The 26,298-nt window shown below is 42.6% G+C and overlaps 4 protein-coding genes across 7 annotated transcripts in view; 2 read left to right on the forward strand and 2 right to left on the reverse strand.

The window, feature by feature from the left end:
* LOC134440116 (uncharacterized) overlaps positions 1-26,298 on the reverse strand; it is a 209,537-nt gene that overhangs the window by 51,492 nt on the left and 131,747 nt on the right. The window lies entirely within an intron of this gene.
* LOC134440504 (serine/threonine-protein phosphatase 2A catalytic subunit beta isoform-like) lies at positions 3,696-13,873 on the reverse strand. Its single transcript, XM_063190605.1, has 7 exons — positions 13,395-13,873; positions 11,900-12,109; positions 9,056-9,229; positions 8,420-8,509; positions 6,929-7,090; positions 4,521-4,639; positions 3,696-4,084 (listed from the first exon to the last, which is right to left on the reverse strand). Exons 1-7 carry the CDS (start codon positions 13,494-13,496, stop codon positions 4,012-4,014), a joined length of 930 nt encoding a protein of 309 aa, XP_063046675.1. The 5' UTR covers positions 13,497-13,873; the 3' UTR covers positions 3,696-4,011.
* Positions 18,927-21,932, forward strand: si:ch1073-44g3.1 (uncharacterized protein LOC797133 homolog). 2 transcript variants are annotated; one of them, XM_063190457.1, is made up of 2 exons: positions 18,927-19,171; positions 19,909-21,932. In XM_063190457.1, exon 2 carries the CDS (start codon positions 19,913-19,915, stop codon positions 20,714-20,716), a length of 804 nt encoding a protein of 267 aa, XP_063046527.1. In that variant the 5' UTR covers positions 18,927-19,171; positions 19,909-19,912; the 3' UTR covers positions 20,717-21,932. The 2 variants fall into 2 exon arrangements, with proteins under 2 accessions (XP_063046527.1, XP_063046526.1); XM_063190456.1 differs by having other exon boundaries at positions 18,927-19,159.
* nsd1a (nuclear receptor binding SET domain protein 1a) overlaps positions 22,120-26,298 on the forward strand; it is a 41,667-nt gene continuing 37,488 nt past the window's right edge. The window contains exons 1-3 of one of the 3 annotated variants that reach the window (XM_063190054.1): positions 22,120-22,376; positions 24,413-25,353; positions 25,955-26,105. In XM_063190054.1, the coding sequence (XP_063046124.1) occupies positions 24,430-25,353; positions 25,955-26,105 (1,075 nt within the window). In that variant the 5' untranslated portion in view covers positions 22,120-22,376; positions 24,413-24,429. Of the gene's footprint in view, positions 22,377-23,201; positions 23,761-23,844; positions 24,020-24,412; positions 25,354-25,954; positions 26,106-26,298 lie in introns of those variants that run through there. The other 2 variants (XM_063190053.1, XM_063190052.1) reach the window with 2 other exon arrangements.

Here is a 26,298-nt window from a genome sequence, read left to right on the forward strand (position 1 = left end):
AAACGTCCCAACTTCATCGGAGTTGGGGTTTGTAGAAAAAATGTGTGAACAGCTCAGTGCATAGGCCTGAATATGTCCACTTTTTGACTGAACCATTTGGCCTAGAAAAGTGATCTCAGCTTTGACATGAAGAACAGGGTTATGCCATTTGTGTGTCAATATCATTTGACAACTTGTAAAACTTTTGGAGATAAGGCTGCACATATTACTCAGCTATTGACTGCCAAACTGTCACCTTTAGAATCTTCATTCATACACACACACATGCAGCCTTGTAGAACCTGGACAACCGTGGCCTAATATGCTGCTGTGGCCACTCTATACAGTAAGTGGCAGTGGCCTACTGGGTATCAGGTGTTGGTCTGTCAGAGGGTTGCAGGTTTGAATCCCACCCTTACCTCTCCCTACCCACCCATTGCTGAAAGGCACCTGAAGCATCTCTCCATACATGCACGCGCCAGCGTGCGCGCACACACACACACACACACACACACACACACACACACACACACACACACACACACACACACACACACACACACACACACACACACACACACACACACACACAGAGCTCTATCTCTTTCCCTCGTGTTTCTGTGTGTGTATACGACAGCTCTGTATGTGTGTGTGTGTGTGTGTGTGTGTGCAGAAGCCGCAAGCATACTAATAGCATTGTCTCTCCAGAAATGCAGTCTTAATAATAATAATAATAATAATAATAATATTGATTTATTTTCTTCCAGATATATTTTTTTGTGATTTTATGTGTTAATAGAGTATGGCTTGATTGAAAAAAGCTGGTACTCATGATCCTAAATTCATAAACTCAAAGTTGCAAGCTGGGTCGTAAATATCACATACTGTAGGCTTTATGCAGCCATATTTGCGTATAGGTATACTAGGTATCTTTGTACTTCAGGGATATTCTGAACAAATCAAGTTGAATGATATCCCAGGCTTTATTTACAATAGCTTGTAACAATAAATTATGTTTCATTGCAACTTTGAGGGCATTTCCACCCTTTATCTTAAAAAAAACCCTGAATTTTGCTGTCCATGGGCTAAAAGTGTGTTTATTACATAGTGTGTCTTTAATCTGGTGACCAAATACTTAGCTCACCAGTTTCTCCTCTTAATGCTGAATCCATACATACCTCATATGTTACATTTGGTTAAACTAATCAAAACTTATAGCAGTTTATACATTTTAGAGCGCCACCAGCAGGCCATTTTGTTATCTGTGCGTTTGACACTCGAACTCAAATTGTTCTATAGACCCTAAACTTCAACTTGGAAGTGAAAACCAAACTTTAACACAAATTTGAAATGACTGAGAAAAATTGCACATGCCTACGACCCCACTACAAGGCATTTTCGCTCACAGAACTGCTGCTCACTGGATATTTTCTCTTATTTTGGACCATTCTCTATAAACCCTAGAAATGGTTGTGCGTGAATATCCCACTAGATCACCAGTTTCTGAAATACCCCAACCAAGCCCATCTGGCAACAACCATGCAACATTCAAAGTCACTTAAATCACCTTCATTCCCCATTCTGATGCTCAGTCTGAACGGCATATCGTCTTGACCATGTCTACTTGCCTAAATGCATTGTGTTGGCACCGTGTGATTGACTGATTAAAAATGTACATCAATGAGCAGATGAAAAAGGGTGCCTATTAAAGAGGCTGGTGAGAGTAGTGTATCACTAATAGGAGCAACAGAGTGTCATAAAGGCAATTTTCCTGCAGCTGAGATCTCCAGTGATGAATGTACAATCACATAACTCCCTCTAGTGGATGCAAGCGGTAATACATGCTGTGTGATGTGACCGACAGGATAACCTGGATCTCGCTTACACACACATTTCTAAAGCTGTAGAGCAGGGCTCTCAAACAAACTGACAGATGACCAAAATCAAAATCTGGACCAAAGTGGTGGGCCAAATTCAATATCTATGTATCTAACACACACACACAGACCTCATATCTAAATTTCACGAACAGATTCTCATCATGTGCCTTCACATATTCCGTTTCATATGAGTGTGAGCTGATTCACTGGCCTGGTCCCACTCAAATTCCTGTGACACACCAAATGACATGCTTTCATGTTTATCTCCCGAATTGTAATCCAATCGTAAGGGCAGTGCCAATATCCCTAAAAGACAAGTATCCTTGTTGAGACCAGTGGTGTAGTCTACGTAGAACACAGGTATACGCAGTATACCCACTTCAAAATTTCAGGGATTTCAGTATACCCACTTCAAATTGATTGATCCATTATTTAGAATAGCACAAATATATACAGTATACCCACTTCAAAAAATGCTCAAATATACAGTATACCCACCACAAAAAGACTACACCCCTGGTGCCAATATCCCTAAAAGACACGTATCCTTATTGAGACCTACGTTCATGTTATCGATGCTACTTGTAGAAGCATGAGGTCTGTCCTGTGGACCACATTTAATATTAGGTCATGCAAGAATACAATAGTATCTTTAGTAGCAAATAGTATTTCATTAAGACTGCATGTCTCCCTTTGATTTTTGCTTTAGACTGTTTTGCTTGCATATGACTGCTCATATACAGTCACTAGTTTTACAAAAAAGGAAACGCACAACAGTTTTCTGTGGAATAACCCCAGTCTTTATTTGGGTGCTGAAGTCTCCCAGACAGGCTTTTAAACAAAGAAAATAAACAAATAACTTAGACCTCATCTTGGAATACCTATACAGCTGAATGGAATTGAAGCTTTCACAGAAAATGAGAGATAGAAAGAGCATGGAAGGGAGAGAGAGAGAGAAAAAGAGAGAAGGAAAGAGAGAGAGAGAGAGAGAGAGAGAGAGAGAGAGAGAGAGAGAGAGAGAGAGAGAGAGAGAGAGAGAGAGAGATTGGAAGTGAGAGAAAAGGGAAAAAAAAGCAACAGCAACTTTCTGCTGGTGTTAAATATAAAACAATATTGGTGATACTCCTGTTCTAAAAAACATCATACAGTAATCAAAATGAAACAGACAAGTGCGGAAAAGGTGCGGAAAAAAATACAAAATAAAAAAAGAAATAAAAAAGCATGTAACCCTGTCTCTGTGTTTCCATCTGTTCACAAAAAACAAAAGAAAAGAAAAGAAACAAACATAAAAAAACGAAGCTTCAGCAAGCCATGCAGTGGAGGCACCACTAACGTACATGGCAAAGTTGATTCTACTAACTCGGCAACAATATCCCACCAGCACTCAGACCGAAGCGTTTGTAATATCTAAGGGATATTTAGGGTGCTTACATAGTCACCGCATCCTGACACATACGCATGACGCAAGGCTACGCATCCCTACACTTCGACACCATTACGTGTCAATGTGTAGCGATTCAAAATGCATCCCCTGAATTTTTGATACTTGACGTGCATTATCGTACATGCATCGTCATTGGAGGAGATGCCTGCTTCACGTGTGCATTAACATGCGTTTCTTTTAACGCATGTTAACAGGCGTTAACTCGCATTACTTGCGGCGTCTATGTAAGCAACCTTAGAATATGAATTCATCAAGCCCCACACAAACCCCACCCATCCCACCCCACCCCACCCCCACCCCCATCCCAATACACCCAACAGTAAAAATCACAAAATAAAAACATCTTCCTAACCAGCAGGGACATCCAGCTTTTATCATTTATCGTCTTGACATTCGGAACAAAAGCGATTTTATTTCTCAAGAGTAAAATACAATGAGCCGATCATGCATGACACATTTCTCTTTTTCTTTTTTGTCTTTTTTGTGTTTTTAAAACTTGTGTGGTGTTTGACCTTGCATTGGTTGGTTTGGTTGAGTGGTGGCTTCTTTCGCAGAGCCATTTTGAATGGGCATGGCACACACTTTGGTCCATGGAAAGACTTATTGAAGAGTACAATGTTGTCGTTGTTGGCCTTGTTGTCCTAGAAGGTGTGAATTAGAGTGAAGTGTGTCGATGGCGAATACTTTTGTTTTGTTTTGTGTCGTCGTTTACAGGAAGTAGTCGGGAGTACGCCGGGTCACGTGAGGCTCTCCTCTCCGAGGGGCAGGGTCAAACTGCAGGCTGAAACACAAAGACAACAACAAACCTCAAACAACTGTCAAATGAAGAATACATTTTCAACTAAATATATACGCCACTTTGCGGTGAAGAAAAACTCTGAAGTGCTCAGGAATTGTGGCAAAAGATCTTGAAGGTGCTCTTTGTAATGGGGAATAAACAAAGTGTCGTCAAAAAGGAGGGAGTCCTCCCAGGCACTCTTCTCACCCAAAAATTGTAAATTGCCTTTATTTAAACATGGCTAGTTTTAAGTTAACACCATGATCAGGGCAGACACCCACGCGTAGCGGCGCAACTTTATCTGAAGTTCTGAAATTATTTCAAAATTATGAATTTTAAATTCGTCGCACAATTCTTTTAATGCATCACTAGGGCTGTCACCACGGTAATTTTTCATATACAGTATTGCAGTATGAAGAAGACAGAAACAGGCACTTACAAGGAATACTTCAGCGTGTCATCCAGTTCCATAATAGCTGCCTGATTACCGCAACGGTAACAATAATTTGGTGCGCTGAAAATAGTCACCACGTTTCGTTCATGGCACCAGTTATAGCCCTAGAGAAGGAAGATAAAGAAGACAAGAGGAGAAACAGAAAGGAAGAAAGAGAGAGAGAGAGAGCGAGAGAGAGAGAGCGAGAGAGAGAGAGAGAGAGAGAGAGAGAGAGAGAGAGAGAGAGAGAGAGAGAGATAGTGAGGGAGAGAGATAGTGAGGGAGAGAGACAGAGAGAGAGGGAAGAGGATCAGAAAGAGACAGAGACAGACAGAGACAGATGAAAGAGAATCAGAGAGAGAGAGATATTGAGACATAGAGAAAGAAAAAGGTATGAGAAAAAAGGAGGAGGCAGATAGAGGCAGCGTAGGAGCGAGAGAAATGGTCATTGTAGAGAAGAGAATTAGAGAGACAGAGTTAAGAGAGAGAGAGAGAGAGAGAGAGAGAGAGAGAGAGAGAGAGAGAGAGAAACAGAGTGACGAGGGATGCAGAAGAGAGAAAGAGTAGGAAGGGGGGAAAGATTATTAGAACAATGGTGTGTAGCAGGCACGTACGATTGCTTCGTTATTTTTAGGCCCGTGTTGCCACCCTCCCACCCTCCATTGCCTCTACCAACCACCCATCTCAGTAACCCAACCCAACCTAATAACCCATCCCAGTAACCCAACCACCCATCCCAATAACCCAACCCAACCCAATAACCCATCCCAATAACCCAACCACCCATTCCAGTAACCCAACCCCCCATCCCAGTAACCCAACCTAATAAACCATCCCAGTAACCCAACCCAACCTAATATTAATCAATCAAAATGACATACAGTATATACACGTAGCACATTATCATACATAGTTGTCATTCGATGTGCTTAAGATTACAAAAAGAGAAGAGAGAACAAAAAAACTACATTGTGTTATAGATAGTAGATCATTATCTTTATCACCCGGTGAGTAGACAGAACGTCTTCTGATTGGCTGAGCGGGTGTCCATTATTCCCAGAGAGCAGGACACCTACGATGTCATGCGGATGTGCGTGCGTCTAAGTTGTTTCTTTTCCCAACTTTCTGGCAAACTGCCGTTACTAATTCTAAACTTGAGGTTGCTATGGCCAAGACCCCATCGTTAATTCTATCGCATTTAGTTGTCAAGCCAAGAGCCAGTCATTAAAGGATCAGTTCAGTCAATTTCAACATGGAGTTGTAATTTTTTTTCTTCTTCAGCCTTTTCCGAGATCCTGGTCATTGTAATGGGGGCAGCGCTTTGTTCAAAAAAACATTTTTATTTATTCCCAAAAACATCCAAAAGGTTATACAACATCAGCAGACAACTAGCAAACAGTGGTACCTTTTGGGAAACTTTTTGGAGTAGGCCTATGTTAAAATGTTTTTAAATGTAAACAAACGCTGCCCCCATTAGAATAGCTCATATCTCGGAAAGGGCTGAGCCGAAAAATGTGGCATCACCGGGTACTGACAAGTCAAGGGTAGCGTGAGCAATACAACAGCATATTGAAATTGACTGAACTGTTCCTTTAATTCAATCGCATTTGGTTGTCAAGTGAAAACCCTGTCATTCGTTCTATCGCATTTGGTTGTCAAGTCGCCCCAATATCCTACGCCCGTCTCTGATAGAGGCGCGTCTCACGAGATTAGGAAGTGGTGCCCGTAGAAACGAACCAAGCGGAGTGGTTCATCTATTTCTTACAAATCCTTAGATCAACATATCAATAAAGTAATACCTAAATGTTGGTGAACGTGTGATAAGTGGAACAACGGCCTTGAGAATAAAGCTGTTTTTCATTTCTTTTTAAAACAGGATACTGTTGGGGGCAGTTATAATTTGGACCGAAAGCTGGTTCCAGCATTTTGCAGCATAATGACTAAATGCCATTTCACCCTGTCTAGATTTGACCCTAGGCACCACCAGTAGATGAGATTTCTGAAGACCTAAGACATCTACTTTGCATTAGAATGATATTGCTCAAGCATATTTACAAAACATTTCAGGCTTAAGCCATTTTATAACCCATTTAACCAATTTTAGCCTGATGACTCGTTTATGTTGCTTGACCTTTGGTGCCTGGAGACACATATACACTGCATTCAGGCTCTTGAGATTTTAGCTTTTTTTAGTAAAAATATGGGTATGTTACAGCTGAATGAACACATTCTAATGCAAGATGAGGGTCTTGGGGTTTAAATACTATCATGTTTCATGTTTTTATGTGCATCAGAGGCGAAGATATTTAGGTTCTTATAGGCTGAGGGCAACTCTCCCAACAAGGGCTTAGGCATTCAGCAGGCGTTTTTTGCAGGTGCTTTAGGCATGAATGGTTTAATATAACCCAACGCACCTCCATCACCAGCTGGTGAGCCCGCGACACCAGGGTCAGGCAGTTGGCATGGTTGAAGGTCTCCGAGATGTCCTGGCCAAAGGTGTAGCCGGCGCCGCGCGGCGAGATGCCCCAGCCACCGCGGTCGTCAGGATCCGACCACAGCAGGTCGCACATGGGACCCTGGATCAGATCAGGAAGGAAAGGGAAGGGGGTCAGGTCAGAGCTATTTTAGAAGAATGGGGCATTGTGCCATATGTGCTATATATATATACGTATAGTATATCTGGCCGTAAACATGGAAGACATTTGTAATAGGCCCAAAATACATCACACATCACATCACAGAACCAATATGACATTCCAGCTCCATAAACTCTTAGGTCATAATGATTGAAGCACAACACCTGGAAATTTAAAGACTATCCCTCCATTTACATGCATGTGTATATAGGGTATAATATTACATGTGTATTTTTATTTAACCTTTATCTGGCCAGGTTTGTACCCGGGTGTCCTGGCTGGTACTGTACTGTATGTCTCCATAAGTGTGTGGTGCCTTCTGATATACAGTAAGGTAGCCAGCCTACCACCATAACCCCATTCCAGTCCTCGCTGAACTCAAGCTAATACATTCCTTTCGCAATGCACAAAACTGCAACTCCGGTTTCCCTATCCTGACCTTCAGAGACTGAGAGTCTGGAAGACGAGTGTGCTATCGATACATACAGCACAGTACACCCACGCACAGGGTCGGATTAACGCACAGGCTAGATATGGCTGCAGCCTAGGGACCTCCACCTGCCGGGGGTGATTGGCCAAAAGTGAAAAATTGCAGTATTGTGACAAGATGCAATATTGAAAAAAAAGCAACCTGTAGCCTAGGGGCCGTAGGCCATTTTAATCCAGCCCTACGGCACATACTGGAGTTTCTCCTGCGTTGAAGGCCCTTCAGTACACTCGTACAGTAGTGCTTTCCAAACTTTTTCTGCTGGAACCCTTATTAAGACTTAAACATATACAGTATTTCCTAACATATTTTCCTTTCCAAACATTTCTTGTCCCTGAATACTGTTACATTTTAATCAGGATTTCACAGGGAAAAAAATACAGGCCCCTATATATAGTAACCATGAATTAAAGTAAATACTGTTGCTAAACAATTTATGGAATGTTTGCGATGAATGCATATTCAAGGATTTGTGCAAGCAATCCCTTCTACAGTACCTCAGCGAAACCTGAAAATATTCTTAAATCCAAAAGAAGGTGCTTTCCAAACTTTTTCTTTTTCTTATTTAGACTTAAACATAAGTATTTCCTAACATATTTTCCTTTCCAAACATTTCTTGTCCCTGAATACTGTTACATTTTTTATATATAGCAACCATGAATTAAAGTGAATAATTTATGGAATGTTTGCAATGAACGCATACTCAAGGCTTGAAACCTGAAAATATTCTTAAATCCAAAAGAGGGTCCCCGCTGAAGAAAGTTTGGGATCCACTGACATACCTCATGGGGAACCTCCTGGATACGGTCAAGGGCTCTGATGTGGTCCAGTGTGTCAATAGATGGAGAGAGCCCCCCATGGAGACAGAAGATCTGAGTGAACAAAAACGGGCAAAGAAAAAGAAAAGAAAAGACATTAGAGGCAACCAGGCGAGGTAAGGGTTGTTTAGCCCGCAGGCTGGATTTAAACCAAGGACACTTGGTATTTTATTGTGGCGTGGAAGAAAGCGTTCCCACACTTTTAGGATGCCGTTAAGTATACCAAAACTATAAGCTTTTATTTAATCATAGCAACGCATCACCACATGAATGTTACCCATCAAGAAAATGCACAGTCTCAACATTTACTAAGAAATGCGACATGTGTACGACTGCAACATGTGAAAGACGAATAATGCTGTATCACCTTCATAATTATATCTTGCAAACAAATAAGTCATTTTGCACCCCTCAAACATTCGGAAAATGCCTGAAGATAAAACAGTAATAGTAATAGTAACAGTAAAACAAACTTCAGACAAAGTCTAGGAATGCACCTGCATGCGATCTGTGAATACCAAAGTAGAAAATGAGACTTGCGTGCCAATCAGGCCAACGAGACGAGAGTCTCGTCTCATGAGAGTATGGCTCGGGGCTCACCTGTGTGTCAACCAGGGCAGTGAGAGGCAGATAGTCAAACAGGTCCGTAAAGTATTTCCAGACGTTGGCGTTGCCGTACTTTCTCAAGCACTCGTCGTAGAAACCGTACACTTGCGTGATCTGTCTGCTCTCGTGATTCCCCCGAAGAATGGTAATTCTTTCTGGGTAGCGCACCTGAAAAAAAATCCCCAATAATTCATTAATAATATTAATGTATGGCCTGCATGGGTATGTTTAGTTTTAACTGCACATTGTGTATGTGTGTCTGTGTGTGAGTGTGAGTCTGTGTGTCTGTCTGTTAGATTGAACTGCACATTGGAGTCTGGTCTATCACACTATTAGTCTTTCAATCCTATATTTTCACAATGAAGTAGACTTTGACTTTTAAATTAAGTGAAACGAAAAAGGGAGTAAAAACTGCATGTTCAGCCCTGCCATGGCCTAATGGTAGGGCACTGGGTTGCTACACCCCCCTCCCCCCTCTCTCCCCCCACTCATTTCCTGTATATTCTTCACCGTCTTGTCAAGAACAAAGGCGAAAAGTCCTAAAGAAATACTAAAATAAGAAAGAAAAATACACTGGATGAGGCTTTCACTGAAACTTGGAAATGCCTCATTTTTACTTGAAATTACAATATGAAATGAAATGAGCTACCAGCTGCTACAAGAGTTGAATCATCTCTTTTCTTTAAACATGTGTCCCTCTGCAACAAGCCAACTCCATTCACCTTCACTTGTTAGGCCTGTGTGTCCTGCGTTCTCCACACGTAGTGTACTGAATGTTATTGTACTTTGCCTCCTGGCATTGTACGTGGCTCTGGATTAAAGTGTCTGTGAAATGTAGTAAATTTAATGTAATGGAACTAAAATTTGTCGCCATAGCAACGAGGCAGACCTGGATTCTGACCCATATTTGGATAGTCAAGTCTAGTGTACTTTATGGTCAAAAATCTAAGTAACAGGGTTAGCCCAGAAGTTTGAGATTGCGTTTGGGTAAAAATAAAAGGATAAAAAAGTGTCTGTGAAAAGTAGTTAATGTAATGTAATGTAATAAACTAAAAAAAAGAATCGTTTTTGTCGCCATAGCAACAAGGCAGACCTGGATCCCGATCCATGGAAGAAGTGCTTATCTGGCATGTGCTAAAATTCTTGTGTGGGTTGTAAAGCCTCTCTGGCTCTCTCTTGACATTTTTCCCCGTCAAATTCTCAACACAGAATAGCCAGTTAGTACTGGAGACACTGCATTAGGTTTGGTTGTGTTTCACTCGCTAAAAATAGACAAGGGCCACTTTTCCAAGAAAGAACTGGAAACATCTGGAAGCATGATTCTCAAAAAAAGGAAAAGAAAACTCAGGCAGGTCCTCAGAGTACTACTATGGCCAAGATCAAATACTTTCCCTCCATATCTCAACTGGCAACGGAGTGTGTGTGTGTGTGGGGGGGGGGGGGGGGGGGATGGATCGTCTGCATACTGAGGGAGCTACAGTAATCATAAAAGGGCAGTTTGTGAACTCCTGGGAATGTTAATCTGGGATTATTCAAATTCCGCCACACAGCACTCCTTTGACGAGAGAGAGAGAGAGAGAGAGAGAGAGAGAGAGAGAGAGAGAGAGAGAGAGAGAGAGAGAGAGAGAGAGAGAGAGAGAGAGAGAGAGAGAGAGAGAGAGAGAGAGAGAGAGAGAAGCAGCAACTAATGCAGATCTTGTGTCACGACTGACTTTTGGCAGTTTTAGTGCCGCAAATTTAACAACCACCACAACAACAAACAAAGAAAAACCCTTGCACCTCGGAATGCAATACCTCTAAGCCTCAACTCACGTTGACCCAGTTTGGAAAGAGGGGGGAGCCAAGCTATTTATTGTGAAAGAGCCCTACAGGTGTACACGAGAGCTACTGGAGAATGAGTGTAACAGCATACGCATGCACGCACGAGTCTCCTCTCCCCTCCTCTCCTCTTGAGGGATTACTCGGGAGAACAAAATCACTTGTAAACCTCCCTCCTGCGAAGCAGCCAAAGCCAAGCAAAGCCCAGACCGGCCACGCCACGCCACCTCAAGCCAAGTCGCCGTCTTCTGCCAAGATCTGCTGCATCGTCACAAAATATCCTACCTACCTGTAAGCTGTTAACAAAGCCCAAACTCAAACCCATTCTCCAGGTACAGTATACTGCACATGCAATCTGACTTCCACTTCATAATGAGAACTGAAGAAGTTTGACGGTGAAGCAGGCAAAAGGTCTTCAATAGACGTATTATCTTCATGTCTAACCTAACAAAAGTCCTTCTTTTGTTCCAGTGACCAGCCACGACTACGTAAACTATTTTGACAAAGATTACCTGAATGAATAAGAATGTTTACAGGTACTCAGACCAAATCAAAACTGTAATCCTGAAGAGGCACGCTGCTGTACGATGTACTGGCTTGACAGCACAGCTAAATGGGTAGGCAATACTGACAGAACATGAGCACATGAAATATCTTCAAACTACAAAAAGAAGTTCAGATACCTACAACTAAACTCTTTTGATTAAGATGACCTGAACGAATGCGAATCTTCAAAGACATCTAACCCCCAAACCCTAAACTGTCCTACTGGAGACTGATGTACTGGCTTTGGTAGCACAACTCTGTAGGTAAGTAAGCAATACTGACAGAAGTTTTCGAAGTGAGAAGTCCGCACACTTAAAATCCTTTTTAAAATCGATGAAATAACAAAAGACAACAAAAAGGATTTTAAGTGTGCGGAATTCTCACTTCGAAAACTACAGTCCTGGGATGTGCACAATCCTCTCCTTCAACAAGCAATAGTGACAGGACAACTGTGCCCCAAGCCCCAAGACTCACCTTGAGAGACACCAGCAGAGTGACCGTCTCCACAGAGTAGTAGCCTCTGTCCACGTAGTCCCCCATGAACAGGTAGTTGGTGTCGGGCGACTTGCCCCCGATCTTGAAGAGCTCCATCAGGTCGTGGAACTGGCCGTGGACGTCCCCGCACACTGTGACGGGACATCGCACCTCTTGCACATTAGACTCTTTCGTCAGAATCTCTTTCGCCTGTGATGGAGAAATGGTAGAGTAGAGCACTTTTATTAATATTGAGGGAAATGTGTCTGACAGCTTACTTAAATACACAAATACAAAGCATACATAAAGACCTAATACACATTATTGCACATTGCTGTAAACATACACTATAGCACACGTTTGAGTATAGCAATTAGCCTTGCATGGTGGGATGGGTGTGGGATGAGGGGAGGGGGGAATGGTGAGTAAGAATTTGTCGATGGCGCATTAGTGGGTTAGGGGGTCATGTCTCATTAATGCACACTTGTTACAAACAATGACCCAGCAAAAAACTGCTGATGGCCATAGAAACGGCGGCAGTAAGGGGAGGGGGACACCAACCCACCCACCTCCAGCTATTCATTCATGCATTCACAGAAAACAGCACACACACACACACACACACACAGTTAGTTTTGACTACACATTTCAGTGGTTGGCTGACCACTTTGTTGAAAAGAATGAGAAAATAACAGTATAGTTATTATTCAGAATGACAATAATAGCAATACTAATTACTCTTTGGTGAATCTCAAATAATATAAAAATGAAAAGTACAGTGAATGATGGTGCTTCGCATATTAGCTTTTTTATAATTTCAGCTTGTGAGGACAACAGGCCTGACATATTTTCTATGCATATTTCGTGGGAATGCAAAAAACATGTTGTTCTGCTGTAGTCCAGCAGGGTCCCAGACTGGACTGAACAACACCTACTTTTTTTTGCCGCGTTATCGTTTTTCTCCCCTAGTCTCCGCCAGTCCCATCCTGATCTTGGCAATAGCCATGAGAGGTCTGTGACCTCTTTCTAGCTGGCGTGACACCAAAACGGTCTAGACAATTGATTACATATGCGGCACCACCATCAGTCGTCGGACAAGCTGCGTAATAAGAACTGTCTGTCTGTTGCACTCAACAAGGCAAGTCTACATTGTTTCAGAAACGCAACAGTTATAGGCTACTGTAAACAATGTATCTAAAATGTATCCAATGTATCCAAAAAGTCTGTCAAATTTGGGTAACGTTCTGTTAGAGAGCTGCGGTTGCTGGTTGAACTTCCCAGTCAACAACCAATAGCTACATTCATGGCGCCGCTGACAACCAATAATAACATCAGTCGGTCACCGCCATCTTCGGATAGCCTACCAGCCCTAGGAAATAAGCTTGACGACAAGAGCTTGCAGGCAGAATCATGAAACGGGTTGAACTGGAACAACGGCCAACATAATTAAATAAATGGAGGGACAGTAGAAAAAAGGCACAAATCTCCACTCTACCTTTTCGCACAAGATTTTGACTTGGTTCTCTGACAGCTGCTTGCACTCGTTCAGTTGTTCAATCCATTGATCCAATTCTTTCGTGAACGTCTTTTCGTCCATTATGAGAAGTGGAACTGTAGGTTGCAGTTAACGCGAACGACCACGAGATAAATAAATTATTGAAATGACAAGTAGTCTAAATTACCTCACGTCATGCGTTTGCTTATCATTACGCGAGAATGAATCTTGCACGATTAAGACCCACTCGTTTTCATTGCAGTAATCAAAAGACGCGTCATTTGTTTTATCAACCAAAAGACACGATAGCGATTAAAAAGGCGATTAAAATGCGCAGTAGTGATTTGGAATAGGCTGAAATGCTGCGTCCGAGGCTCAACCTCGTCTCGTTTTCTGTGCACGCCAAAGTCCGACCCGGCTGGCTATGTACAGTAGCTAGCGGTGTGGAATGTGTGATCAGGCAGAGAGGTTGACGTCATTTGCCCTGCATCGCTGTCCAGAAACGCGACTTTAGTGCCACCTACTGCACAATACGGTGTCGAGTAGGCCTTACGTGGTGGATGCAATCCTGGTGCAACTCCTGAGAATAACAATTTATTATTTTGACAGTATGAAGATGTTGCAGAGAGATGGTTCACTTTAATCCAAGTTTATATAGTATGTTAATATTAAAGAACCATTTTTATTAGGCGTGATATTAGGCATGTAAACCACCCTGTGCTAATTCCCACACAATGTAGGTTAATATGACAATATTTGACCTACATTTATGAACTATTGTTGGCATCTTCTTGGGCTACCAGTGGCATTTGACAGAATGAGAGTTGAACTCAGTCCAACAGGTTTCAACAAAGTAGGTGACCTACATAAGTTGTGGAATTCCCATTATTAAAACACAAAATAAAGATAGGCTATAATTCAAACTACAATTCCATTTCATGCATATGTAGTGCACATGTATAGTTTTGTTTCAGCTCTCTTGTATTGACTGAAGGATTTTGCACTGCTGTAACACAAAACGTGTGGCTTGTTTTTCAGGGCAAGAAGCACTTTGACACACTACCACTAAATGAAGATCCAATTAAGTGTTTTATGACAGGAACGAGACCTGATCACGGCTGTCTAGCCTACTCTTCCTCTCTCAAGGTTTTTCTTTATGCTGGTTGAATATGTCAAGGAAATCATGAAACCACACACACACACACACACACACACACACACACACACACACACACACACACACACACACACACACACACACACACACACACACACACACACACTCAAGGTTGTACACAAAGCCCTGAATTATATCAACTATTCACATAGCTGAATTGTAAAATAAAATAAAAATGTTACTGATGCACAACAACCTAGCTCAGCATTGAGAAGCTATTGCAACAGGCCCTCACAGGCAAAAACTAAATCCAGGCTCAAAACATTGTGGTTGTTTGGACCAGTTTGACCAACAGATGGCAGTATTTAGCTAGCGTGCTGACTTATTTCCACCTGTCCAGGCCTAGAAAGGGGAGAAGTTGCTTGTTGTGGGCAGTGGCTCAGCAGATTGTCACATGTTCATGTGAAAGAAACACCCCGGGAAACCCCTCATTGTCATTTTGACACAGCACTCCATGAATGAAATTGCAGTTATGCCTCATCCGTACAAGGGGGCACCCCGTGCCATAAGGGAGCGTGCTAAGATAATGCTCAGGGAACCGCAGTCACGGAGGAAGATGGGGGAAAGCGCTTGTTATTCACTCCACCCACCTTAATTCTCCCCCGGGGATCAATAAAATTACTCTACTCTACTCTACTCTACTCTACTCTACTCTACTCTAGGAGTGTAAATCACAGCCTTCATGACGATACAATTAGATATCAATATCTTCTTATTCGATGTGATGCGATTTAATTATTTTCAATACTAAGGAATGTCCCAAGATTACGATACAACACGATTCGATTAGACTTTTTTCAATTACTTTTTCACTTCTATTCTGTTATGGAGCTAGGGTATTGGGCAGGGGCCAGCGATTCGATTATTTTAGATACTTAAGAATGCCCCACGATACGATGCAATTCGATTCAATCGTCAGATTATATTGCGATATAACGATACATTTTGATTATTATTTACACCCCTACCCCCCACACACCTGCTGGTGTTAGGAATCAAATTGCCTACCTTCAGGACACAAGATTGATGCCCTGTGCTTTCATGTGTGTAGCCTACCAATTAAGGCTTATATACAGTGGTGTAGTCTACGTAGAACGCAGGTATACGGAGTATACCCACTTCTAAATTTCTGGGATTTCAGTATACCCACTTAAAATTGATTGATCCATTATTTAGAATAGGACAAACATATACAGTATACCCACTTCAAAAAATGCTCAAATATACAGTATACCCACTTCAAAAAAGTAGACTACACCACTGCTTATATATATATATATATATATATATATATATATATATATATATATATATATATATATATATATATATATACACATAAAATATATATACATAAAATATACATACATCATCAAGATGGGGATGTCAAGCTGGCTTCTGGACATCTTCAATCTAATAAAAACAACTTACAAGATCTCAATCGTCAATTTCAGACCCTAATTTTCCTGCACCTCCTAATATATTTTAATGTAATGTGTTGTTCATGCTGCAATAATTATGCAAAAATATTAACAGCAAGCTGTTTGGTGTGGTTAAGGAGCCCTCTGTTGGACAGGGGAGGCGTGTCAAGGTGCACACAAGGACAAATGGTCTATGGCAGGCAGGGCCGCTGACAGCTTTGATCGAGCCCGGCCAGGACAAAGTCCTCTAAAAGGGCCCCCGTTCCCCCCACCCAATACATACAGGACAATGTAATGAGGACCCAACTCTGGGTCCCTCTCTTCCTGGGCCCTGGACAACTGAGCCCTTTTTCCTGACCTGTCGGCTTCCCTGATGGCAGGGGTTCTCAAACGTTCTCAGCGCCCCCTCATAACCACTACACAAATGTCAGAGGAATGTCAGAGATCCCTATTTATACGCCTCCATACTTTTGTATTTCTTATTTGTCATATTATTACCATTTTATTACTTCTGTCTGGACAGTGGCTGAAAAATTGCACACAGGACCCCAGGGCGAGAGAGAGAGACTTACTCCCCAAAGTTTTCTCTATCCCAATGTAACTAGGCCCCATACATTTGTTAAAATTACATTTTTCCAAGTACCCCCTGCAGTGTGCTCGTGTACCCCTAGTGGTACACGTACCCCTGGTTGGGAAACACTGTCCTAGAGCACCAAGGGAGGAGGTGCCTTTGGCTCCAGCCACTTTTTGTGAATATGCGGAAGTGTGGGTGGTCGTCCATCACAGTAAATCAGTCCATCCACGTCTCAACCGCCTGGAATGCACTGGCATCACCAACACTGCCCTTAAAGATTCCACCACTATATCACCATCAATGAACATAAATCCCACACCACCCCTGTCGCACATAGAGTCCCTCAAGGTTCACCCCGGGGTCTCATTCTCTTCATTTTATACACAATATTTCCCAAAATCCGGCCTGTTCAAAACTCTACTGCCCGACTGCTCACCTGCTTGCCCTCCAGAGAACACATCACCCCTGTTCTCCATCAACTTCACTGGCTTCCTATAAAACAACACATACTCTTCAACATCCTTCTTTCCACTTACAAGGCCCTCAACAACCGTGCACCATCCTACCTGACCAGAACTGGACTGGAGGAGAAATAGGGCCGTGGACTTTTGGCAAAAAGCGTGTGTGTGTGTGTTCATGTGTGTCTTTGTGTACCGTGAGAAGTGCGATAGTACTTATACAAAACAGATGTATTTTTTGTTGATTGTTTTGTAAATACAGTATTATATACATTTTTTTATATTATATATATTATTATACACAGTATTATATATTATATATTATTATTAGTATTATTATAATTAGTACTAGTCATATTATTGTTATAATAATAATAATAAGAAGAAGAATATAATATAATATAATATAATATAATATAATATAATATAATATAATATAATATAATAACAATATTGTTATTAATGATTGATGAATCAGCTCAACAAATGCATCAGGAGAGCGTGAAGATGACACTGTATGACACGTGAAAAATAGCTGCCAACCTTGCTAGGCCTGTTGTGCAACATGGCCGAAAAAGTCTCCTCTTGTATTGCACCCTTTAGACAGGACCTACACACAGGTCAACCTTGCAGTAAATCAGGTGAAGAACTGCTCCTTTGGGGATTTCTATAGCAATTAGCTTTTGAACTCAGGTGTGTTTTAGGGGCGGAAATGTATCGCCTTGCTGTCAGGATTTCATTGGATTACATTACATTACATTTAACAGACGTTTTTTTTAATCCAAAGTGACTTTCAAAGAAGACATAGAGTAAATAGCAAACAGACCTACAGAGTGTGGGGAAATACAGAGAACATCAGCATAAGAAGTGCAGAGCAAAACAAAGCCCAGCAAAGGCCATAGCCTGGCCTGGCCACCTGAATACGTTCTAATTTTTTGTTTTCTCCTGGCTGCGTGACACTAGCTGCGCATAACTCAACCTCTGATTCTTGGAAACCGCTGTCGGTCAAAAAATTAGCTCACGTGGTTGGCTGCCAGTGTCTTGCCCCTCCTCATAACATTGTGTTTATAAACACAGTGAACCCATGTATAAACTGCTCAATTCACATTAGTACAGTCAGTAGGCTACCAGGCATTGCAGGGTGCGTTTACTGCACTGCACTTCTACTGGATTTGACCTTTCACTTCACTTTGCAATATGAATTAAGCAAGCACATTTTATGCAATACACACAATGCAACAGGAAGTCACAGTCTCAAAGCAGCATACGTTTGACTATTTGTGCACCTTCATCACACACACATAGAAGAGCATGTTAAGCCTACCACAGTAGTCCTGGCCATTTATGCTGGTGAGTGCATGAAAATCGACAGGAGTAAATGTAATGTTTTTAGGACTAATAGTGCACTATCAGACAGAAGGCCTACTGAACGATTGTATAACCTATGTTTTGTTGTATGGTTTTTTTTCTGCCTAAATGCTGAGATTCTTGCAATAAAATGGTGACCTGTATTGCATGAAAGAGCTTGTTTGTATCATAAAAGACAAATAATATTTTAAGCATGTCTGTAGGTCCTATAACAATGGGGTCATCAGGTTGTAGCCTACTGCCTATAGGGCCTTGGCCTACCATAATGTAAACATTAAATGTTTATTAAAATCTTAAAAATAAGTGAGGACATATATATAGTCAGTCCTGTATGATTTTCTGCTTTACACTCGTACCATTCTACTATTATCTAGCTTGAAGAGTATCAAAGGATCTGAAGAGCCTTTGTCTGGATGGCGATATGGCATTTTATTGTCCACAGAAACCTATTACGTTTTCGCTGGGCACATAATCAAGAACAGACGAATTTCCTTGTAGAAGCCTGCGCATGCGCGAGCGGGCCCTGTACAATATCACTTTTTTTTTACGAAAATGGCTGCCTCTCTGATTTAAACCCAATTTCTGGAGGATAATATAGCCACAATTTAAACCTTACGAAGAGCAAGCGTATAACGGAGGAGATTCTGAAGGTTTTAGGATGGCGTGCTGCCGGCGTACATAAGAATATGCTTTGGTTCCAAGGATGGAAGATATCTGTTTCATGTTTAACCCATTGCATTCCATAATCCAACCCGCGTACCGTTGAGGTAAAGTAAAATGTATGTCATTTTTGCGATGAAATGTCAGTAAATACAATGTTGCATGCGAACCTTCAACATAACCTATTGGTAAAAATGTGTAAACCACAATCGGACAACTAGTCTTGGTGTATTTTTAGCCGTGTGCATCATGGTGAAACAAAACATTCCCACTGACCGACATTACAATAGTCTAGCAAAACACGCCTTTCTATCTTTGGCTAGTCTGAAAGTAGCGGCTCTGCAAAGTAGAACAAGGTTTAAGATTATAGGATGTGACAGATATCGCAAAGGACAACAACTGTTCACAGTCGGTCTTACGAACATGATCCAACAACCGCACCAGCAGCCATTAACTTCATAGTGCCAGATGCAGTTTAGCCAATGGATTACTCCAGTGGTTAGGAATTAGCGCCATGGCATGCTATGCTATCCCAGTAAAGAAACTGCCCTGAGAAGTAATTGATTCACTCTCAATAAATGGTGCTGAATAAACGCGAGTCGACACAAGGGGAGGTAATTATCAAACAGTCATGCATTATTAGGTGTTGGGAGCTTATCTGACAACTGTACTGTCATTACAGTAAATGAGTTGTTTTTGCATGCATGTGACATGTGTTACTAAGTGGTCATAACTGCAACAACAGTATACATACATCTTGCATGTGTTACTAAGCAATACACCAAAATAATATGTGTGCAGCCTGCAAAGCAAGCCTCATTCAGTTGTTGATGTCTAAATGTGTGACCTTCCGCAGAAAGATGATGCACCAAGTTGCCAGCAACAACAACGACTATGGCCTGGGCAGCCTGTCGGAGGACGGTGGGCCGCACTCCCACTCGCACTCGACCAGCCACTTCGACTTGTGCAGCTCGCCCACCAAGTCCTTCTACCCATCTGTGCCGCCGCCCCCGCCCTCCCTGCAGCTGGCCAACCTGGGCAACCTGGGCCCTCTGCCCCAGAGCATGCTCAAGCCTATGGCCTGCCAGATGCAGCAGCAGCAGCAGGACGGCAGCCCCAACGACTTCCACCCGCAGTCGGTGCGGATGAGGGGCACCGACCCCCAGCAGCAGCCACATCCCCCGCCCCAATCCGAGGGCGGCAAGAAGAAGAAGGGTGGGGCGGGGAAGTGCGGGCGACGGGGCAGGCCCTCGGGCACCACCAAGTCGGCAGGTTACCGAACCAGCACGGGGCGGCCGCCCGGCACCACCAGGGCGGCCGGGTTCAAGACGAGCCCCGGCAGGCCGCTGGGCACCACCAAAGCAGCAGGCTACAAGGTCAGCCCTGGGCGCCCACCGGGCAGCATTAAGAACCTGGCCCGCCTCAATAAACTAGAGTATGGTACTACCAACCCCCCCACCGCCACAAACAACAACAATGGATCGGCGCTTGGGCCGCCGTCACCTTTCAGCCCGTACAGCATGATGCAGAAGCGAGCGCTGAGCGAGGCCGCCATGAAAGACAAGGACAGCAACGAGCAGAGGTGCGCACAGGTCTTTGAGCTCGAGTCCAGCTCGGGCTTGAAGCCACTCAGCTCCGGCCCAGGTCAAGTGTCAAGCCTCTGAAAGAAAGACAGACGGCTCTTTGTTTTGTTTTGTTTGTTGTTTGGGAGTCCCGGAGTCTTAAAAAGAAAAAAAAAGTGCTTGTTATAGCAACAAGCCTGAGTCCCAGTCTTGAACGTTTTCTTTTGTTTTTGTTTTTGTTTTTTCTATTTATTCTGAATGAGGGAAAAGATGGAGATATAGAGAAGGGATGGAGGGAGGGATGGGATGGGATGGGATGGAGGGAGAGAGGATGTGTGGAGGAGTACATGTCCAAAGTGCTGGTGCTGTTACTGTCTACGAGACACTTGTACATCCAAAATTTCAGAGGTTTTGGGAGAGTCTTTTGAGTGGTCGACTTGATTTTTTGATACCTACACTAACACTTCTGTATGTATGTATGTATGCCTCATTGTAATACTGTTACTATCCTTTTTTGTCTTATCCTTATCCAAAGAACATAATCATGCTCTATTATCACCACACGTATGTTATATTGCTGTACAAAATGTGCATGATGGTAGCCTTGTCAAACAATGAACCACAGTGATGGGTGTGGTGGTGGTGGTATTTCTGAATTCAGTGGGTGGCATTCCCTGTTGACTGAAATGGTGGAAGAGGGTTCACATAGCACTACCTTATGATAACTCAACCCCACAGTATAGGCTTCAATACACTGTGCTTTGTCTTCACTCTCTTTCTCACCTTACCACGCCACGTGCAACTGTCAACTCAGAGCTTCTGCAAGTCACAAGCTGCACTTGAATGGAACAAAAAACAAGCACCATACATATATTAATCTCTTCTTTTTACCTAAGTGTCTGTGACTGTGTTGTTTTGTGATGTCCTTTATATCAAACCATGCTTTTTATTATTATTGATTTGTATACAACCGTGGTTTGTTTATTGGTTGAGGATCAAATCCTGAGGGAGGTTTTTTTTAAACATGCCATTTTTAAAACAATAATACATTTATTGCTTTAATTGGGTTTGAAAGCAAAGATGGGTGTGAAAACAATGTTGTATTTCTAATAGTATATAAATATGAATGTTTTGTCTAAGTTATACTTTGTGATTTGGTCTCTGCAGTGTACTCACAATATCTACTGTTGATCAAACCTGGTATGACAAGTTACTTCACTGTTGGTTAATTCTCTTTTTTATCTTACGATCAAACTGCTAAATGTGTCATTACACAAATACATATGAATAGCCAATAACAATAAATATCACTCCAATACTGCAACCTTGGTTGGTGGACATTTATTTTTCAACCAAACTTTTATTTTGTATTTAATTAAAAGGTAACAGCCTATGTTATTTCAACTCAATATCTCAAATCCATATATTTTCTAGTTAACTCCTCTGCTTAATTTGCATAGACTAAACATGTGCAATTTTACACATGTGCTTAGCCTGTATTTTCTTACTTTCTGATAAATCAATTAAACGCACTTTCTTGTTTCATAATATATGCACGGTGAATGGCAGGCACAACCGAGAATATATTCGACATGTTCGACAATTCAGATGATCTCCATTATAATGACAGAGTTGTCCTTTCAATGCTGCTTGAAGAGGGTAGCCTGTGATACCTGTTTATAGTGAGACCGGCCTGTCAGGATAGAGGGAAAATTCTGCAAACGACCACGAGAATTTCATCTAAAATGCCGGCCAGTTCGAGGTAATTCCGTCATGGCACTTATCTGGAGACGAGGCCTGTACCTGGGACCGATGTAATATTCGTTCGCCATCTTCCTATATAATGTGCGATAATGTGCTTTCATGTCCGATAGGCCTACGTGGGCTGCAGGTTTAGAGCGCTAGACTGTTTTATAAGGGGAGTGTTTGTGTAAGGGTCGATCGAAAAAGAGAAAAATGTATGTGGTAATGCCTGTGACAACATTTCACGACTTTGCGTGTTTGCGATCAAGTTGTTTGAGTTTTTAAAATCGGCCACCTTATGTTCGATATATATGTTCGTGGATGAGTTGTTGTCCTCTTTATGCTTTAGGGATTGATGCTATTTCCTGTTCGGCTACACGCTTCCCCCCATAATGTAGTCCCTCTATGCGTTATAACCTTGTAAAACAAAGATCGTCCAAAATATTAACTTAAGTCTTCATTGGCCAGTGTTTTCTATATCATAACAGTGAAATGACCATTTTCTTGAAATAATACGACACATTCGCTATTTTCAGGCTTTTTGGTCAGTGGTGTCACGCTGTTGACATGTTGAGCATGTCGTGGCCTGTATATGGACACCGGATAATGTATTCCATTTTGCGGTCCGATTTTAGAAGCAACCACTTCAGATGTGTGAGATCACACGATCTGATATAAATTATTGAGTTTTGAATGACAGATATAATATATAATCAAACTTAAGTCTTATTCCCATTTCATAGCGTGCCCGGATGCTTAAAATGGAGGAAGTACGCCTTTGTTAGGGTAAGGAAACAAATGGCGTTATGGTTAACTGCAGTGGGGCAGTGTGTGCCACTCCAAATATGTGCGCATTCTGCAGCAATGTTGCGCACAAATGTTTATAGGGTAGCACAAGAAATGGGGACCGTGTTTTCTCTTCCCTTATAATTTACGCTATACCTGAGTTTCAGCCGGGGCATAATGCTGTTAAGAACCCCAATGTGCACAGAGACTGGGGGTTGGGTGGCTGTGCCTATTGGTCGCTCACCAGCAGTCAGTCAGTCAGGGCTTGTTTTAACATAACCAGGGGCATTCGGCAGCAGGCAAACAATCATGTATTCAAAATGAATCTTGGGCTGCTTGAAGCTTGCGTGCAGGACAATTACGTTTGCAACATATGGACACTTCGCTGAAATGAAAGGCATCTCGAGAATTTGGTCACTGGATGATTTTTTGTGTTTTTGAAGGAACCGCCGCCGATGTGGAGGCGATAGAGGGGAAAGAATGAGTGCCGAGTCTGGGCCTACTAGAGTTGGTGCTGGGATTCTGCAGATCCGCTTTCACAAATTGACAAAAACAAACGCTACATGTCGTATTTTAAAATGCTCTCAATTGGTTTTGTTGTGACCGATCCCTAAATGGTAAGATTCCGGCGACTTTTATTTTTCAAGTGATATTAGCTGTGTTTCCTACCGTCCTTTCATACAGTGTCTGCATATGGGGACTAGCAGCAGCAGCAGCAGCATTAGTGTTGATTGTACGCTGTTAGACTCAGGGTTGATGCTCTTGATACAGAATGATATTTTGAAGGGCCATCGACAGGGGAACATGTCTTACGGAAATACACGTGAACGCGATGGTTATGATGCATGGGATCGCCGCATGACGGTATTTTTCTAGGTAAATCTGTCTGCCACACTGTCTTGTCGGCCTGGCCAGAGGTTGCCAGTCCATGTCGGCTAATTAGGCTACGCCTGAGCTCGGTCGTGGCTGGTTGTGGTTGAAAACCTTTCTTTGTTAATCCGTGCCTTACAAATGTTATGTGGTAATGATCAGAAATGTGGCAAATCCTTAACACCAAATGTAGCGCGCCACACAGCGAGGTAGCATAGCCGTTTGGCTGATCTGTGTGACACCTCCATAGGCTTGCCAGCTATTATGTATCATTGTTGAGTTGACACTGTGTATGTTGCCATTGTGTGTCTAAACATGCTTGGTAGTTGAGCGTAAGCCTTTATTTGTCTTTTAAACTTGCATCTTCTCTCTGTGTCTCTGCCTGTGTTGTTGTGATAGGATGGAGTCATGACACCATGAATCAGTCCTGCAAAGTGGCAGTGAGGGATGGCTCTCCTCATCAGTCCGGCCAACAGGATCTCCATACCTCGGCGGGACACTTCAACAAGAGCGGTGGTGGTGGAACGGGCCGCTCTTCTGTTGTGCTGTCGAAGGCGGCCTTCAAGTCACAGGCGCCCAAGCAACAACAGCACTCCCCGTACAACAATAAGCAAAAATCCTCCTCCTCCTCGGTCTGCTACAGCCCTCTAAGGCGGCTACAGGACCTCACCACCATGGTCAACCGGCCCGAGCTGGGTGGTGGTGGTGGTGGCGGTGGCGGCGGCGGAGTGGTGCAGGACAAGGACTTCCACGGACGCAATCACTTGCACATGCACAGCAGCCCTCTGGGTGGCACTGATTTCGGGGGCGGACTGGGTCACGCGCCCCCCTTGTCCCCTACCAACAGTGACGCCACAAACCCTCGGGAGCCGGACAAGAACGGCTTCTCGCCCCTCAGCTCCGACAGCATGGAGCACTCTCCTCCCATCCCCAACGGCTACCTGCATTTCGAGTCCACCTTATTCGACAGCAAAGACGAGGACGAGGACGAGGATGATGACGATTACCATGAACACCACCACGGCAGCGGTGCTGGAGATGTGGACAACATGGTGTCTCCGCCGTTGTCATCATCAAACAAATGTAACAGAAAAAGAGACTTCCCCGAAGTTTGCTACAGCTCGAACACTTACAAACACGAACCCGTTGTCTCCAGTCTGGTCCCCAAGAACATACCGGAGCCAGACCCGGCTATCATGTCCCATGGTCTGGACGAGGTTAATAATATGGTGGACTTGGACAGCATGGATGACTTCTCTGACAGTGACTGTGACTTGCCCAGCACAGAAAACATGGCCTCAATGGGCTATGCTTTCTCACCTAATGGTTCATACTCAAACGTAAGCTGGCTGGCTGTGAAATTGCATGATTTTATGTGCACACATGTATGTGGTGTTGGTTATTAGGTGTTAGTTACTATCTTACTGTAAATAGATGCATTACTCATGCAATTATTCAAATATTCATAACTCCTCATTAATTCCTGTCAGTGTAATACTACAGTCGGTGTTGATGCTCATTTCTCTCACCTCATTTAAAATGAATGTTACGCTTTTGATGCTGAGGAGATTGCCGGTGATCTGACTCGCTGTCAGTGGGAAAACACTCAACTACATCATAACATTGTTATAACATTTCTAAGAGTCTTCAGGAACATATTGGTCACTTTGGTAACAACAAGGTCATATTAGAGCTGAGGCAAAAATATGTTGATACTTTGAGTTTGTAGAATATGGCATGCTCCTATCCAGACTTATTGTTGGCTTCTTGGGTTTGGGTGCTCTTTAGTCCAAGGTATTGTACACCCAGGTTCAATGATGACAATACATTCCCTGGATATGGCAGTCAGAGAATTTATTATCATTTTTGAACCTAAAATATGTTGATGTTCTTTGTTTGTTTGTTTATATTTTGGCCTATTGTTGTTGTTGTTCATTTTAGTCAAGTACTACCGGTAGTCCTAAGAAGAAGCCTGTGCCGGGAGTCAGGTATGGTGTGGGAGACGTGGTGTGGGCCAAGTTTAACCGCCGACCCTGGTGGCCTTGCGAAGTGACCTGTGATTCACCAACTGGAAGTCACACGCGAATGAAAGGTTATTATTACAGTATGTGGTCATGTTACACAAATAACTTAAGGGTTGCGTCATCATTGAACATCATCTGTAAAGTTATATTGAAAGGTTGAAACTCAATGAAAGGTTATATTATACTGTGATGATTTTCAAATGGCAACTGTTATACACAAACAATAACTGATATTTACTTTGTTAACCATCTTAGACTTGG

This window comes from Engraulis encrasicolus, chromosome 23 (genome assembly GCF_034702125.1).
Source record: "Engraulis encrasicolus isolate BLACKSEA-1 chromosome 23, IST_EnEncr_1.0, whole genome shotgun sequence".
NCBI classification, from domain to species: Eukaryota; Metazoa; Chordata; class Actinopteri; order Clupeiformes; family Engraulidae; genus Engraulis; species Engraulis encrasicolus.

What these genes read in the sequence shown, in the direction of transcription:
- LOC134440504 (XM_063190605.1), bottom strand. Translation starts at nt 13,496, where the DNA reads ATGGACGAAAAGACGTTCACGAAAGAATTGGATCAATGGATTGAACAA. An exon ending in CTGCCCTGGTTGACACACAG is followed by an intron (nt 8,510 to 9,055) that starts GTGAGCCCCGAG and finishes TTGTTCACTCAG; the next exon opens with ATCTTCTGTCTCCATGGGGG. An exon ending in CTCACCAGCTGGTGATGGAG is followed by an intron (nt 4,640 to 6,928) that starts GTGCGTTGGGTT and finishes TTCCTTCTCTAG; the next exon opens with GGCTATAACTGGTGCCATGA.
- si:ch1073-44g3.1 (XM_063190457.1), top strand. Translation starts at nt 19,913, where the DNA reads ATGATGCACCAAGTTGCCAGCAACAACAACGACTATGGCCTGGGCAGC.